The sequence below is a fragment of the Microcebus murinus genome, chromosome 9, assembly GCF_040939455.1.
Source record: "Microcebus murinus isolate Inina chromosome 9, M.murinus_Inina_mat1.0, whole genome shotgun sequence".
NCBI classification, from domain to species: domain Eukaryota; kingdom Metazoa; phylum Chordata; class Mammalia; order Primates; family Cheirogaleidae; genus Microcebus; species Microcebus murinus.
In genome coordinates, this window is record NC_134112.1 from 19,395,483 (window position 1) to 19,414,128 (window position 18,646).

Genomic DNA, 18,646 nt, shown 5'->3' on the forward strand with positions numbered 1-18,646 from the left:
TATTTAAAATATTTTATGAAGTCAGGCGTGCGAGTACAAAAGAGTAGAGCTCATCTACATCGTCTCACCGGAACGCTGCTGCAGGATAAGTAGTCATGCCTACTGGAGAGGAAAAAAATAATTAAGTTAGGGGTTCCCAAAAAAGGCCAATTAGTAAGAAAAGCCACTGGCTCCCAAGCCACATGTTGTCAGTCACCTCCACAAAGCTTCTCTGTCCACATCCTTCCTATGAAATTGTTGCTCCACCCAGGCTATAAAAGGTCCTGGAGGGAGAAGGGGTGCCCCAAGGTGAAGGGCTGCCCAGACAAAACTCACGCTTCTCTCTCTCCCTCACTCTCTGTTTCTCTCTCTCTCCACTCTTTAACTCTGAAGCCCTCTCAGGTCTCTCTGCCTTCCTGCTATGTCACAGGCAGTATGCTACCAAGGAGGAAGAAGGGGACATTTGGAGTTTGAGTTCCCCCTCTGCCTCTCAGCAATTGTGAGATCTCTCACAGCACATAAATTTCCCCATCTGCTAAATCAGAATAATAATAACCACCACCACCGCAGGGCTGAAACAAGGATACCTATGAAAGCCTAAGATTAGAGTTTGTCTTTTCTTCCAAAATATTCTCTAAAACTCATTCATAATACAGTTTGATTGACCTGTAACCCCAAGGCAGGTCATTTCATATTTGAGATGCAAAACCTGGGGCAAACCACATCCAGGTTGATCATACATGACTACCAGAGAATTGGGTCCTGTCTAAAATAAAGGAAAACAGAGGCTGAAAAAAGAACCACTCTTTTGTTTGGGCAACAAACAACGCATGGTTAGGACTGCCAAAAGAAGTTTGGTTAAAAGCAAACAACCAGATTGGCATATGGTTAACTCAATTTTTCCATCTTAAAACGTTTAAACAATAGGACAATTTACTCTGTCAACACAGGGAGTGTGATTATTTTTATATAAGCTTTTTTAAAATGTTTATTCCCATATATGGTAAGTAGCTGGCTTCCTCCAAAACAACTACATAGCAATATTCAGAAAGGCATGATCATACTCCAGGTCATTCTCAAAGTGGCATTGGGAAAAGTTCCCTTATTTGTGACCCTGTACTATACAAAAGCAACTTGTAAGTAATAATGCTTAGTCTATTGCCATTATTCACAGTCCCTTTTGACTCTGGCCAGTAATTGGTCTATATAAATGAGCCCAATTCCCTTAAAATTCCCATACATGTTTTGCTCTTTAATTCCTATTTATTGGAACCTAGAATGGTTGGTCTGATTTTGGAAATCAGTGCATAAAATGCTTATATTTTGCCTCTTTTTTTTCATTTTATGAGACATCATAACATATTTTTTAAAATCAAATATAAAAGTTAAACTATTAAAAAATGCAACCCATGGGATCACAACCCATAGAAAAATAAGACGAACCACATAAAAAGCAGAGACAAGGGAAGATTGTGGAAAATAAACTCCACTTGACAAACGAAAGACTATTCTTTCATCAAAGTATCATGGACAATCGCTATTTCATGCTTTATCTGAAGAAAGAGGATGGAATCTGACCTACAAATGTCTGACACACACCTTATTCATTTATGATCCACTAATAACAAACATATATTCCAATAACAAATACATTATTGTTCATGAAAAAACCCCAAATTAAAGGGTGATTTTCAGTCCAAGTAAATACAGAAAAGCTGCCAAAACCATCTGTTTGACTCCCAATGACCTCATTTGTTTTCATCAAACAATACTGAGTTTTTTTCAAATTAGATTAATCTTTTGCCCAGTTGTTAGGCTATTTGGATAAGTGTATTAATATAACTATTATTAGCATAAAAATAATCTCAAAAGTACTCTGAAATACTTGCTTGAAAGGAATTAGTTATAACTTATTTGCATTTTTTTAAAGACTATTTTAGCTTCATAAAAGTTAAGAACAATTTGGTAAGCAACACTATTCCATCAATACCTGGCATGTGAATCAGTAAATACCTATTGAATTAATGAATGAATGGAACAGGTGAGCAATCTGATTAAAGAAAACAGGAGGGACCCAAATACATGCACACACACCAACCCCTTCTAAGAATACTTTTGAAAATACAAGTTTTCATATTTCTGTCCTCAAGCAGATCTACTCAACTACCATTTCCTCTTCAATGACAACATTTTTTTAGAGGAAAATAAGTAAAATTCATGATAGGATTCTGTTCCTTTTTTGTCTGATCCCTCTATCCTTCCTCAACCAACCAACAAATACCAACTTATTACAGATTCATTTTAACTCAATAGGTCTGGAAGGAAGCCTAGCAACTGGTAGTTTAGCAAGTTCCCTTGATGATTTTTAGTGGCCGCCAGTCTAAGACCTATTTCGTGCCTTTGTGCGTACCATGACCTTCACCTGGGAGCCTCCCCCGAACAGCCTTCTTTGAATTTGATTCATTCTTACTTGTTCACAAAAATGTGTTGTTCTCCTGGGAAGCCCACCCAGTCCCACTCCCCAATCCTTTGCCCCCAAGCCATCCCCTTCCCTTTTCCCTCTGCACCCTGGTAGGCCCTCCATGCAGAACTGCCCCTACTCCGTGGTGTTTCTCTGCGTCCCCCCAAAAGCAAGCTCCTTAAGGACATGGACACCTTCTCTGGATCTTAGAGTCACTAACACCTTGGCAAATGAACAGTTTAACTTTCCTAGGCCCTTACCTTCCTCATATATAAAATAAGAAAGACTAAGTGATAAGCATAAACCAACTAACCCAGTACCCAGCAATGGGGGAAAACAAGTCCCTTTGGTACTTCTGTAAAGATAATAGGTACAGGTAAAGGTCTTAAAATCAACCAGATAAGTCATATGTCAGGGCCTTAGAGCTTCAACAACACTAAACAGAAAGGCAAATAGTGGCCACAGCTTTCATGAGCCTCAGCGTGAGAGGTCTTGGTTGATACAAACAGATAACACTTTTTATCACACTGGAAGGTGATTGACATATAAAGATCATGTTTTCCTGTGGGAACGATGTCATTACTGAAGAGCTGTGCTCTTGACCAGTGGCCTTAAGCAAAGAATAGGGATGACCCACAAAGACCCATAAAGAATAAGCACAGTTGTAAAGACCAAGATATAATAAATGTAAATTATAATTATTTAAAGGAATGATATGAGGCTCCACATAATTATAAATTACGCACATGAACTACAGAAGTAGCCCAAATAGATGAAGTATACACAGAATGAAATATACACAGAAGCATAACTATAGAATAATATGGGAAATTTTAAATGGCTCAAATTTCTGAAGAGACTGTCCAAGGTAAAGTGAGATGATAATATATCTTCTCTCCATACTGTCCCCACATTGGAAATATCAAAACAGCAACAAAAAAAGTAATAACCTCTGAGCTCTCCCAAAGGCTTCAAAGGCATAGTATGTCTTATGATTCGAGTGACAAAGATAATAACAATGGTATTTCTCACTGAAAAAATCATTCTTAAAAATAAGAGGCAGGTAAAACGTCTTTCTTCATCTAGCCTCTATTCTAAATTTCATCCATTCTATAACTGCAGTTCTGCAGTATTGGACTAAATTCTGTGAAAACAGTTATCATACAAGTCTTAGCTTGTTGACAGCTGTCAGTGCTTTGTACAACTCATTGGAAAATACAAAAGCACAATTGAGGGTCCTCAGTGAGGCTCTTGAAAGGAAGCTTAATACTGTTTCTTGCCAAACCACCAAAAGGGAAAGGAAAATACCCCAGGGTAATATGGGGAAGTCCAGAACAAGAGGGCACTGGGATAAGAGAGTGAATATGACAAGTCTAAAACACTGGAAGCAGCTAGATGGAATGGAAATGAGGGAATCCACTGTGTTAAGCTTTTAAGGCAAAGATAGCCAATTTTGCAATGTGTGACTCCAACTTTCTCTCCTAAAGTCTATCATCTTTTAGGTAGAAAGGGCTTAAAAACTCTCAAAGGAATAGGGAAGGAGAACACCCTTGCCATTTTTGGAGTCATTTAGTAATGTCCATCACATTTTAGCATGTGCACACCTCTCCCCATAGCACTGTGATTTCCAGGTCTCTGTCCATGAGAAACAGACATGTGTGGGCATGACAGAAATGGCACGTTGGTTCCCCGCAGCTTGCAAAAACTGAAAATCTAAGCATCTATCAATAGGGAGATACTAAATGAATTATTGTATATCTATGCTGTGGAATCCATGCAACAGTTTAAAAAGCATAAACTGGCCTGGGAAAATTCCTAAGTTGTATTATTGTTGAGATTTTTTTTTAAAGGCAAACTGCAAAAGACTGTTTCATTCCATTTATGTAAAAATGAAAGCATACATGCGAAATTACATATATATGTAATAAACTGGAAGAGGTCTGGAAAAGACACAATAAATTGATAACAGTTGTTACTGCTGAGCAGAGTGGGTTTTGCAAGTTCAAAATGAACTTTCTTTTCCTTTCTTAACTTTTTTAGTATGATGTTAATAATATATTAATGTAGTATTTTTCTAATTAAATTAAATTTAATATTAAACATACTTATGCTAAGGAAGGGAAGGAAGAAGTGAAAGAAATCAGAAGGGAAAAAGAAAAGAAAGTCCCTATACGTGATGGGAGGTGGTTAGCCAGTTCTTGGAGCTCAAGTCCTCCTACTCCCATTTATTTACACAACTGAATAACTGGGAAAGACTTTTGAGCAGTATTCATCAGCACATCAACATCAGAGTAGTATTTTCTTGGTCATTATCTGCTGTTTTGCTTTATTTCTTACATCATCATTCTAACGATGTAAAATTTTAAAAATAGAGAGCAGAGGGTCCCAGCTACAAAGGGAAAAGAGATTTCTCACCCCAAAAGTATGCTGCCCGGGACAGGTACTGCCTATCAGCCTCTAAAAGATGTGGTTCTCATTTCTTATCAGGAAGACCAACTATCTGTCTTTCTTTGCATCCTTTATCTGGTAGCAGTGGTCCCCAAGCCCCAGTCTGCATGAGGGTCTCCATGGAGACTGGAGCTTCTGATACAGCTGGCCTATAAATCTCATGGTGAGACCACCAAGGTCAGTCTCCCATCTCTGTCACCTACTAGCTCCGTGACCTTGGGCAAGTCACTAAAGCTCTCAGTGCCACCATTTTTTCATCTGTAAAATGGAGCTATGATAGAATCCTGGGTTGTAAGGATTCTAAGCCTGGCTCCAGGGAAGCACTACTCTGATACTGCCTGCTCCTATTTTGATGAAGAGGATGGTAATCTTAGTGACTACAGTTATTATTGGGCAAGGCCCAGGAATCTGCATTTTAACAGCGATACTGTGGCCCATTACATTTAGGGCAACATGATTCCTTCAGGTAAAAGAAAGGACAAACAAACAAGAAGCAATACTCAACGGTAACTCAAAGCATCTAGCAAGCTTCACTATTGCTTCCTGCCCTAGCAACATTAGATTCCACCTTCCCATATGCTTGCCGATGGTAGAAAGGTCCTTCCAGAAGGGCTGCCTTCACTGGGAAACCCGAAGGTCCAACTCAGGGCAGGGCAGGATTCTTGACCATCCCCCAAATGCCTCCAGATTACTATCCGGAGAACTCAGGACGCTGAATTTGCTAGTCTATTCTTGGGTGCAGTTGAGTTAGAAAAGGCTTATCTTCTTAAGCTCGAAAAGAATGCTCAGGAAATGTGTTTGTCTTGGGTATCTCTTTCCGTTGGAAGATTAGGATAACTGGAGGAAAGGAAGACAGACGATGAAGGAACTAGCAGGACAAGAAGGAAAGAAAGTCACACGCTACAGTCCCAGTTTCCCTTCTGTGCCACGGATCACGGGAAACAAGCCAAAAGTCTGTCAAGTGCAGAAAGAGCATCGATGGCACTTCTATCAGTTGGGCAATGTCTGCATGCAGCACCGTGCTTTCGATGCATCTTCCCACTTACGTCCCTCCAGTGCAATCGCTATCCTCATTCTGCAGCTGAGGGATTTAGGGTAGAGAGAGGTCCATGTCTGCACCTGCTCGTGTGCTGATGGTGGTGAGCTAGTTTCCTGCGTCTGCCTTAACACATCACACAAACGTGGTGGCTTAAGACAGTAGATGTTTATTCTCTCCCAGTTCTGGAAACTACAAGTCCAAGATCAAGATGTCAGCAGGGCCCTGCTGCCTCGAAGGCTCTGAGAAAGACCCCTCCTTGCCTTTCCCTAGCTCCTGGTGGCTCAAGTGCTCCTGGGCTGGTGGCGGCTTCACTCCAGCCTCTGCCTCTCTTGTCATACAGCCTCCTTCTTTGTGTGCCTCTGTCTCTATCTCCTCCTCTTCTTATGAAGACACCAGCCACACTGGTTTTGGGGCCACCCTAATTCGCTATGATCTCATGTTAACTAATTATATCTGCAAAGATCCTATTTCCAAATAAGGTCACACTCTGAGGTTCCAAGTGGTGGTGAGATTTGGGGAACACCCCGCTGCCCGGCACAGCTGGATTCTGACTCGGCAGCACGGTTCCAGAGCCCACATCCTAGACCACTGTGCTTGCACGGCCTCCTGTGCGCCCCTTGCTGTGAAGCAGGACCGACACACATGCACCGCACGGCGTCAGAGTGACCTGGCTCCTGTCCTCAAGGAGCTGATGACCAACTTATCACAGATGAAATAGCAGGTGGGGGCAGCGCACCACCGCAGTGCCCTGTGAACTTCTGTGGCCACGGAAATATAAACGGGGCAGTGGCAAATGGGGACCGGGGGACCCCGGGGCACAGGCAGCCCCTGGGCACGACTGAAGGACAAGCCTGGGCGCAGGCAGAGGGAGAGGTGAGACCAGGAACATAACGTCCATGACACAGCCTGCGTCTGGGGGAACGGGAAATGAAGTCGAATGAAGGAGATTTTAGAGATGCTTCAAAGACACGCAGAGGAACTTAGATTTAGTTTGGAAGAAAAGGAAAAACCGAAGGCAGACTGAAATGATAAAATGAGGGTTTAAAGACGTCGCTGGCAGAGGTGGGCAGAGCAAGTGTGGAGCCTGGAAAAAGTGAGTGTTGAAACTTGTTGACAGAATACGCTCGTGTGCATGTGTACAAACACGCACAGGCGTCACGGTCGCATCTTCTCTGTGACATGTTAACAACTTGCCTTAGGAAATAAATCAAACCTGCAGATGCTGACCATGCTTTCGTTCCTCCTCCAGCCCTTTCCTACCAGCCCCAACCCGCACACACGCACCCCACCTCCCCTCCCAACACCCAGTGTTCCCCAGACGACAGCCCCGTGAAAAGAAAGGTGAGAGAAAGAGAACTAAAAATGCCCAAAGCAACAGCCCACAGGAGCCAGCCGAGACAGAAGTCACCTTTGCACCGCTCGCAACAGGCTCCTCGCTGCTTGACCGCCAGGGCGCAGTCTCTCGACAGCACCGGGCACTTCTCTCTTTTGCACGTCACTTCCTTGTTCTAGGCAAAAAGAGACAAGACACAGTTGAAACAAGCCTCACACAGAACACCCAGGATCCGAACACGCAGCTGAGGTCTTCCCGGCTCCCCCGTCCCATCTCGCCTTCACTTGGCAAGAGCACACTCCGTGATCGCAAATGGGGTCTCACTCTCCCGGGAATGAAATACCCATCCAGGAACACAGGACTTGTGCAGAGTAGAGGCAGATGAGAGGGGATGAAAAGTCCCTTCTTTAAAAGCCAGCTTCACCTAGATAACCGAATGCCCAGGGAGAAGCTGTCTCCCACTCTGTTCTAAGGTTTCTTTTTCGTACACACTACAGAAACGATAATATTTGTGCAAATCATATTCTGCCCATTGGGCTACCTGGGCCGGGACTGCATCGTGAGAACAAAAATATTTTCACATGGCCGTCCAACAATTCTTAATAGTAGAGTGTGCTAAAATGCAGCAATCTAAAGTTCCAACTCAAATAATGACAAAGCTGAGTATTGAATCGGCTCAGTAAGAGAAAAAATAATATTCCACATGCCAAGCAGAGACACAGTTGTCAGTGTTTTATAGCCGTGGGACAGCTGTGTTATATTAGCACTTATGCTAATGAAAGTGTGGTGAACATTTGCATCTTCGGTTTTACCCTGAAAGGTTAGCTGTTAAAAAGTCTCAGAGAAGATCCAAACATGATGTATGTGCCTGTTTGTATTCAGATTATATGCACATGAACCAAGAATATTATGTCACAAAAATTCAGCACAATTTCAGCCTGAAGAAGTGCCTGCTATTTGCTAAGTGCTTGCTGTAGCTTTCATTCTTATTCAAATCCTGTGAGATAAATAGTATCATTATCCCCGCTTTACAAACAAGTAAACTGCTGCTCAGAGAAGGGAGCTGACTTTTCCAAGATTACACAGCCTTGCAGTAGCTGGAATTCAAGTTGAAGCCACAAATGTGGACACACCCAGACGCTACCCTGGGTGAAGGCTGGTAGTATAACCTTCACTGCCTGATTGGGGGGGGGGGCAGATTGGAGAGCAGCAACTGGCCAGCTCTGCTCACCTTGCACGAACCTAGAACCTTCCTGGAATATGTACAACTCAGCCCTGACAATGACCTTGAGGAGGGTCGCAAATATGCCCAGGATGCCCCGACACCATGAGACTAATGAAGATCTCACCTTCTCTGCTCCAGAACCAAGCAGGGGTGTGTGTGTGTGTGTGTGTGTGTGTGTGTGTGTGTGTGTGTGTGTGTGTGTGTGTGTGTTGGGAGCTGGGAGCTGGGAGCCCAAGCCAAGCCTATGTGCCGAAGTCCAGCCCAAGGCAGTTCTAAGATAAAATCTTGTCACCTTCTGCACTGTCCTCAAATTCTCTGGGACTTCCAGAGCCCCCCAAGACGCTCCCAGGGGCTAGCTCTAAAATAAATCCAGACTGTCATCCCATCCCCTCTCCTTTCAAAGATCAGGGCATCTGAGAGTGCCCGAATGCCACTCGCTCCTACTCGCCATCACAACCCCCCAGAGCGGGCACCTCGGGGCCTGGCCTTCCCAACAACTCTCTTTCCACACCAGTCTTGTTACTTCCCTGCCCTCGTGGCCTTGCAAGGCCAACTGAGACATGGGAATAACAAGCCGCCGTAGCCAGCATTGCTCAGACTTGCCCACTGGATGACAAACATAGAAAACGTGCTCAGTTCAGTTAGGGACCCCTTGGGCGAATGCCGTAAACAGTCATGACACAGTCCCAGGACCTGTCCGACACTCAGAGAAAGGGCAGCCGTCTGCAGCCACCTGTACCCCACCCTGTACACTGTACCCCACAATGCTTCTGTAGTTTTGCATTTTCATTTACAGGTTATCACCTACGAATGGAGAGTATGGTGGGCCTGAGTAACTCAGTCTCCCTTCATCTCTCTTTATTTTCCCTTTTTGGTATCTGTTATGTGGTAAGTGCCCTCTCAGGACTAACCTCCTTTACTCTTTAAAATCCTGTGAGACAGTGCTCCTCATCCTTAGCTGCAAATTAGAACCCCCCACAGAGTTCTTAACAAACGCTGTCTCCTACCCCCTGAAGCTCAGATCTGATTAATCCAAGGAGCAGGCACGTGTGTTTGTTCAAGCTCACAGGTAATTTCCATTGTGCAAACCGGGCTGAGAACCACTGCTGCAGAGAGAGTACTCTTGTCGCCAGTGAGGCTGAGCTGGCTGGAGCTGTCCACCTCCCTTTGTGATCAGCAGACCTATGGTCTAAAGTCAGGCATGCTGGCCCCCCAACCCTCCAAAGCCCCCCTCTCCCCCTGTCTTCTCCATGACAATGGTGGTGTCAATGCATAACTCTAAGTCATGGCCCTTAGATTTATTTTTCTAATTTTTTCTTAAACTACAAAGCCAACACATTGTTATGGTCACCATGCAAATTGAAGAGATACATTTTTAAAATTTAATAAGCCCCTCCTACTTCCAACAAGTCATTAGGAATGACCATATGCTGCTTGGTATTATGAATGGTGACTTTGCTTTGCAAAGTGTAGTTCCAGCAAGCCATATTTTGATGCCAACGCCCCCACCCCAGGACCACAGCGAAGAAAACTTCCTCACAAGCAGAGCTTCGGTCACCATGAGACGTCGTGGCTTTACACCTTTGGCAAACCCAGCAGCAGCCTTAGCAAAGGGCCACCCCAAGTGCACCTCCTCTCTGGAGGGAAGAATCCTTAGACACAGGGGCTCTCGGGGCAGGCAAAGTGGTGAGAAGACACAATCTGGGATCGGATCAGTGGCAAGGCACACACTCTGTTAAACATAGAAGTCTTCGTCCAATTAGAAACCTGGGAGCCAGTCAAAATCCATAACAGGATCCCAAGATTCATAATAAATAGCTTGTAATTACAGTCCAGCTCAAAAGTTATTCCAACCAGATGGTTTGTAGATTCACATCTGGAATTTTTTTTGTACATACACATACAGAGAGAACAAACCTAAGCCTGAGCTATAGGTTTAGTGCATTTTTTTATCCCTTCTGATTACATTGGGATATATATGTATTTTTTATATCCAATCGAGGGTCATGTTGGTGCAGAACTGCCATGTCTGATCATTTCCCTGGTATGTGATTGGTGTGGATATGGGGTACATCCTTCAGAATCCCAAAGAAAGAAATAGACCTCAAAAGAAAAAGAAAAACTCCAGAGAATCACTGGTGATTTCTCCATCTCCTTAATTGAGTCCAGCAGCTTAAAGAGTAAATTCAAACACAGGTTAATTAAGACCATCGCTTTGTTTTTCCCAGTTTTGCCAAGAGACAAAAAACATTGGTCCTCGAGCCAGGGGCTCCAGTGAGAAGTGGCCGGGCAAAGTCTTCAAGAGCCCCTACCCCCCTCAGACACATCCGCATGCACCACATGTCATCGCTGTGACTTGGGGTCACCGTTCATTCGGTTCACTCTTTCATTCAAGAGACATTTTTATAATTCTGACTCACACCTACTGAACACGTTCTCTGTGAGTTCAGGCTCCGGGCTAAGAATCTTATACGCATTCTTTCACCAAAAATTCTACATCATCCCCATCTTACAGATGAGGAACCAAGGTCAGGAAACTTGCCCAAGGTCACACAAGAGGCGGATCTGGAAAACAAATGCTGCACTTTGCTCTTTTTCCCAGGCATTCAGGACACAGAAGAGAACAAAACAATCTTCCTGCCTTGAGGCCCCGGGGGGAGACTGGTGCCTTCCTGGTGGCTCCAGACTGGAGCTGTCTAAGAGCAGAATAACTGCAAGGACCTGTGTCATTGCCAACCGCGGGAAGGTCTGCAGACACCAGCTGTTTTCTGGTAACAAGGAAAGTCGTTCCAATTTGGATGTCCACAGAGATGTGCCTGTCACACCTCCGAGGCCCAGACTGGCATCCTCAAACAGTCTCCCCCAAATTCCAGCCTGGGGTTGAGTCTCCTCAGATCTAAGCAACAGAGATGGTGACCTTTTCAAGGAAAAGGTCAGAACACTCTAAAAAAAAAAAAAAATCAATCTAACCAGTGAATCAGAGTAATAAACCTCATCGCATCTTTAATTCTCAGTCTCCTTCCCCGTGTTTACCTTTCTAGGGTCAGCCAGCTGACGATTTACCTGTTGTCAAAGGCATCTGTCTGTCTGCACAATTGCCTCCCTTCCAAAAGAAGAGTAACAGATTCTCTAACATGGACCAAATACATCAAAACCCAAAACGTAGCCTCTAGAGGCACATTAAATGAAGTGCCAACACGCGAAAATAAAAGGGGGGCACCGGGAGTAAAAATTTTAAAAATCTACATGGCTGGCAACAAAGCTCTATAAGGATGTGAGCCAAACCACAGCTCCCGCCGCAAGCCAAGTTCAAACAGGATTCCGACAGCCGGCTTGCTGTGCCGGAGACCCGCCACTAGATGGCAGCACGGGGTCCCCGGTCTTAGGAACTGCAGCCCCGAGGCCGGCCGGCCCCTCCTGAGCACCTCGCTGGGTCGGGTGTGGAAGGAAATGAGCGCTCAGCTCACGGATGAGGGTAGACTAGACTGAGGGGCACAGGGAAGATGGCAAAACACCCTTGTGAAATGTCCCCTGGTACTTTCCTCAACCAGAAATAAAAAAAAATGCTTTTGAAATGCTTCTGTTCTATTCCAAAGCAATGCCCTGAAAAAAAATTTTTTTTCAAAGATTCTTCCAGAATCAATCCTGTCATGGAATATGGAAAGTATTACCTGACCTTTCATTTACATTAAAAAATAATAAAATAAAAATCTGAAAGGAAAACCACGACAGCTAATATGATGAGGGTGGCAGGGGAGAAATGTCAGTTGGCAAGATACTGTATGTTTAGACTATGAAACAGCATCACAAATCTCTTGAAATAAAAAAGAAAACAAAAACGCCTGGTCCCCTGCCGGCTTACCCTATTTGATCAGCCACACGGGAAAGGTGGCACACCACACAGGGCTCTTCCCCTAGAAGATGGCATTCTTGCCCTTCCATTCCTGTCTCAAAGCAACGCCTGCTTCAGAGGCAAACAGTTGTCATTCGGCAAAACTGCAAATTCAAGGTGTTAGATCCTTTCTCAGAAAACCAAGAGGGCTGGGAAGTTACGATATTTTTTTTTTCTGCCCCAATGAGCAACGTGTCAATGAAGCACATGGGCCAGGTGGCACCATCAGGAGGAAGAGTAGAAGTGGCTCTGGAGGTAGGAGGAAGGAGGCAGAAGTGGCTCTGCCTGGCCCCTGCCTCCTACACAGAAGCACACTCCCGGGTCATTTCATCTCAGTACTCTTCTCTGGGAGGGGCTTATGCATTTTGCTGCAAATATCCACAAGAGTGGCCCCACACTCATCCCGGATAGGCTATGTCCTTTGTCATCAGCTCCTGGGAGAGATACCCCAGCCTGGCAACGCTGAGAGGGAAAGGAGCTTAGTCGGCAGTGGAGGTTACAGAGCTGCAAACCAAAGCCTTGGCACATGTGTCATTACACTCAGTGCCGTGGGAGAGCGACAGAAATCGTGTCGCAAGGTTCCCGTTGTCCGGAAACAGACAAGCTCTTGGGGAAAATGAGACATCAGACCTTAGCAAATCAACCGAATGCTTCAGTGTAATTTCTGCCACCAAGTGAGAAGAACGGAAGATAATTTCACCTTGATTCAAAAGCCATCGAAGTTGGTGAGCACAGATAGGACACTTTGGCCCCTCACCTTCAATTATTTGAAGTGCACACATACAATAACGTTTCACACGGAGAGTCTCAAAACTGCTCAAACAGGAATTTGTTTTTAGGAATACGGATGCCTTGCATCAAGCAAGTTTCCCAAAAGGATGGAGCGAGGGAAACTGATCCAACATCAGCATGTGTATTCTCACTGGAATTGCTAGTCTCCCCATGCATGAAGTCAAAGAGGTCAACTTCTCCTTGAAGTGCCCCATTGTAACCCAATTCCAGGGCCAAAAGAGCCAAAGGGAACTTTATGGCACTTATGAACACGGGTCACAATCTCTCCCAGGCAATATTATACCACTTCTCATAAACAGAAGAATAATACTTCATGTTTACATAGCACCTTTCTTCTAAAGAGCTCTGCAGACATTATTTCATTAATCCTCACAGGTTTCTTAAGATTTGCAGACGGAGGAATGGCGCATAATGAAGTTAAGTGTCTCGGTTCTCTCAAAGAGCCAGCGAGCAGTGGACTTGAGAACAGAACCTGGTTCCCAGGCTGGGATTAAGGGACCAGCCAGGAAAGTTCGTTGCTAAGGCACAGCATTAAAATTCACAGGTGTATCATATTAGAATTAGGTTAGCTCCGACATGACTGTTGAGATTTTAGGAATAGATTAGTATGTAGTGGAGCTGGTCTAGAAATTTTCTGGAAAGTCAGGCTACCTAGGTCAGAGAGGTGAGGTCCCCTGCCACGTTTCTGCCCTGGTATAAGGTAATTTATGAAAGGTGCAATGGAAGGAACGGGCCAAGACTTAGCAAGCAGACCTGACTTCAAACCTGTGAGGTTCTAGAATGCAGAGAAGTAGGCAAAAGCTGAAAAAAGAAGTGTTTGGGCAGCATTCAAAGACCTGAAGGGGATGGATTCCATTCCTTATCAGTAGTTCTGACCATTGGAAATGGTAAAATAAAATGATTACCTCTCTGGAACGTACAGTCAGGGGAAATCCTTTGCAAGAGAGCATGAGCACTCAGAGAGGAGATAATGCAAGCTTGTGCCTGCCCCAGCCTGTCTCTTTAGGACAAAATCTGCTCTCATAAAATAATAATGGATAAGGGGCAGGGAGGGGGGTGGTGCTGAGATAGCCCAGTGGTTGCCAATGGCAATATTAAATTTGATTGATGATTTATTATTTTAATTAAGCTTTTGTTTGCTTGTTCATCATTACTGATAGTACAATTGACTTCCCCATAACTCTTACACAGAAAGATCCAGAAGAAAAAAATAAAAGGCAGTTTGGTCAGCCACAAAGCCTAAGTGTACAAGTGCAAGACTCTGGGTCATGTATCTCTCAGTTCAATAGGACTTGCGGAAAAAAAAAATAAAATGGAGAGAAAGACAAAACTAACAAACCCATTTCTAACGTGAGGAAAGTGAAGGTGGAAGGGAAAAGAACCCAAACTCCCCAGCCAAAAGAAACGGTGTCCCAAAACCTCTTCTCTTTCCAAACTGAATGGGTTTAGTTCAAGAAATGGGAGGTGTGAACTGTGGCCTTTGCACGATGTACTTTGAGCTTTCAATGTACCATTTCCAGATTTTTCTGTAGCCCCAACCTCCACTGCTTTTGCAAATCCCTTCCATAGCCAAGGCCACAAACAGAGCTGATCCATCCTTAGCCAAACAATGAAGTGGCATATAGTTCTCCAGGCAGGTTGCTGGATTATTAAGAAAAATAGTACAGGACCAGTTATAGAGAATCTATTACGTGCCAGACTGTGAGGAACATGTTTTGTGTAGTCAACCCTTGCAATAAGCCTAAGAAAAGCACTGATTTACCCCCTACTCCATTTTATAGGTAAGTAAACTGAAACATACATAGCTAGCTGGGGCCGAGATTCAAACCCAGGACGCTCTACTATCAAAGCGTGTGATTTAATCACTATGCTACACAGCTTGGTTTACAGGCTAAGATAAACCATCTCTTTTCTTGCAGCTAAGGTTTGCCTTTGTTAAGCACCCCATTTTAAGACCCTTTATAAATCTTAGGGCTTTATGTTTTCATTTTGAACACACAGGTAAAAACAGCACCTTTTAAAAGAAAAGACAGATTATTAAGTCTCTGATTTAAATACAAACTCCAAACAAGTCCCAGTGTCAGAGTGCCTGGTCATTGGCAAGGCCCAGAACCTGGACCCAAACCTGCCAAGTCTTCTCGTTTCTTATTTGATTTGAACAGGACCATGTACTCTCCCGGGAGGCTTCTAGCATCCCACAGCCATAATTCTGGAGACTTAATGTTAAAATAATCTTGCAAGAACATCACGCAATTCATTGTGCTACATCTGGGAGTGTTATTCTTTTTCCCTCCTGTCTAGGCTCAAGCGAACCTTTACTCCAGAGACCCGAGCCCTGGCAAATGCCGTCTCCTGCAGCCCAGCTAACGGTGCAAACTCCGAACAAAGCTGCCCTTGAAGCCCGGCCATTTAAAAGACTTTATGAAGCCCACTGGGGCCCCCCGATTATTTTGCAACAAGTCATATCCCATGAAGAAATTCACTTCTCTGCAACACAAAACAGAAGGAGATTAAAGAAAAAGGCAGGGGGGGGGTGGAGGAAAGAAGTGAGACCCCCTGCTGTTCTGTCTGGACAGAATCGTGTCTTTTAGTAGCCATATCCTCTACAAAGACGATGTTCTGATGATATATTGCCTTAATACATCACTAAGTGACAGTGTTCTCCTGATCCTACACCTTGAAAATATGACACGTGCCAGTAGAGGCAACGGGGGATTAATAAGGAGGCCCTTTTTATATTTAAGTTACCTAACATTTCAATTTTTTAAGAGGCTTTAGGTTGTTGGAGGGATTGTTTTGGGTCCTATTCTGTTTAAGGGTTTAGGTCTGGCTTTTTTTTTTTTTTTTTTTTGGCCCTTTCAAGGAATTCTCAGAACAAAGAAACACAGGCCATTAGAATGTCCCGGCTGCTCAAGAACAGCTCTGATTTAAAACAGGGCAGTGTCAAACAGCTCCTCATTCTGTTTAATCATATTTTGAAATAGGACCAAAACATTAGAGATGGCAGAACACAAAAGAAATAACCACCAAATAAAAATAGTAGCCCAAAGAAAGTAGCACTGCCTGGTTTTTATTATACTGTGCATCGTATAATATACGATGGGTCTGCTGGCAACACCACGTTGGGGTAGCAGGAATGGACTGAACACGAAGCAGCCGGTGATCCGGCCCGGCCGGCCCTGCCGCACGGATGCAGCTCTGCCACCCTACCCGGCTCCCAGAAGCAGACCGCAAAGCCCAAAGGTAGGTTGGGTCCCACTCTGCCTTTGGATGGAAGCCAGGCCTGTGAACCGAGAGGAATAAATGGTGGCTTCCTTCCTTTATTTTACCCAAATGCTTAAGCGGACCCCTTCTCTCCCCAACCAAAAAGGACTCCAACCGCTGGAATGTGGGATGGGGTCGATGCTGCAGAGAAAACCTCTGAACGACTCCTGCAAATTGGAAGAATTTGCAAGCCAGGGGCAAGGGAGAATGAAGCCTGCAAAGCAATGCAGCGTCACATGCAAGTGGCCCAGCTGCCTGTCCGGCACCTCTGGTTATTTTACACTGCTGGGCGCCCTTCAGCACTTGATGAATAATAAATGCTCTTCTTCCTCTGCCCAAAAAGAAAACAAAGAAGAAAGGGGCGATGAAATTCTATGACTATGTTTGTGCCTTTCTGGTGAGTTCTTTTGAACTAGTGAGAAGGTGAGAGACCACATTTTGGGGGTCCAACTCCATCTAGCAGCAGGACCTATGGTCCGCAGGGCATCAGCTGGGCTTCCCAGTCTCGGGGGACAACACAGACTGCCCTGGCCAGGTTGGCAGGGGTATTGGAGGGACTGAGGACTGGCGACCAAAGAGTGAAAAATGATAAAGAATGAAAATTAGAGTAACTCCATATGAAGCTCATGACATGATCTTAAAGACGGTGATTCCTGGAGATATTATTTTGACTGTCCCTTTCCTGACTTACCACAATACGAGAAGCTGGGCTCTGCGCTATAAAAAAAGACAGAGAACTCGAAGGGCCCTTTGAATCATGCACACAAATGTCTCTCTGCCAAGGGTAGAGTGGCACGTGCAGAACATGGAAACCAAATGTCCTGGATCCCCTCGGCAAGTGATGGTGGCAAAACCTCTTCTTCATATGACCAGCCCGGGAGGCTTGTCACCCTCGTTGCCATCACGCGTCACCCTCCTGGATCACGCACTTACGGTAAACCCACCAAGCCCTCAAGCGCCCCTCATTCCTGCGGGTCAACAACAAGCCACGGAGCAGAGGAAACAGAGGGTTTTTTCATGGACTGCCCGTGAAAGCCCGCGCGCTGTTGGGAGTTACAAAAATACCTGATCTTGACAAGTAAATGGAGCCGACATCCCAGGGAATAGGCAGGGCGAGGAGCTGCTCACAGCCCATCTGTCATTTTGACAAAGTAACTTTCTGGTCACCAGCGAGACACTTTTAAAGACATCTGCACAATTGACCCTGACCACCGGCAATCACAGAGCCTTTCAAAGGGACCCCCGGGATGCGGGCCGACCAGCTTTAGACCCGGACCCTGCAGCCCTGCCTGTGGATGACGGCGTGATGCCTCAGGTGCTGGAAAGATCTCTGCGCCCAGGCCACACGTACACTGGTACCGACTACAGAGGGTGTCCAGCCGGTCTGAGTAACGTCAGTAAGGGAGCAAGGAGGCAGGAGCTCTCCGGCCGACTAGAAGCTCCCAGAACTGAAAATGTCAGCCTCAGACAGACAGCAGCCCCCATATGAAGGCAATTCTGCGAGCTGGAGTTGGTCTGACTCATCCACCAAGGCCATTAGCAGTGTGTTCTCTTCACTAAAGCTTTCCCAAGGGCCACATGCAGATGTCAGGAAGAACTGGAGAAGCCACAGATTTATTTCATAGGTTTAGAACGTAATTTTCATCCACTAGCTTCCATTTTCAAACTCATCAAAGCACCAAGGAATGCCAAATTTGCATATAATCCATTTCTGAGATTAAGGCATTGTAAAGCAGTGAAACTGGCCGGTTATCCCCAAAACATTATTAACATAAACTTGCTGCTAAAGGGATTCTCACACAACACATGTGCCCTTTTTAAAAGGAAAAGATCAACCATGATTGAGGGTAATGATTATCCATTAGTATGATTAACCAGTAGTATTTAACAAGGGTTTAGCTCCTCAGAAACCTAAACATATCTAAAATAAGATAAAAATGTCCACCGAGAAACAAACAGCCATTAGAAAATGTGACATTTTTGGCTATTAATGTGGATTTTTTCTCCTGGGGCTTAAATCTTTGCAGAATTCAGATCTATCTGACTGAAAAACCATGAAATCTGTTTAACAAACATTTTTGAGCCTCTGCTGCAGGCAAGGCATGATACCAGGTTTGGATGGGAACAAAAACTATGAATCACATACGTCTTCTGCACTAGAAGAGCTTCCGGTACGCGAGGGCCCGGGCCGGAGCATGGACACAGCTCGAGCA

General features: G+C 44.7%; 1 protein-coding gene and 1 pseudogene across 2 annotated transcripts in view; both read right to left on the reverse strand.

Moving 5' to 3' along the window:
* BMPER (BMP binding endothelial regulator) overlaps positions 1–18,646 on the reverse strand; it is a 242,643-nt gene that overhangs the window by 204,786 nt on the left and 19,211 nt on the right. For both annotated transcript variants that reach the window (XM_020289902.2, XM_020289901.2), the window contains exon 3: positions 7,336–7,435. In XM_020289902.2, the coding sequence (XP_020145491.2) occupies positions 7,336–7,435 (100 nt within the window). The remainder of the gene's footprint in view (positions 1–7,335; positions 7,436–18,646) is intronic.
* On the reverse strand, positions 11,146–15,415 carry LOC142872960 (uncharacterized; annotated as a pseudogene).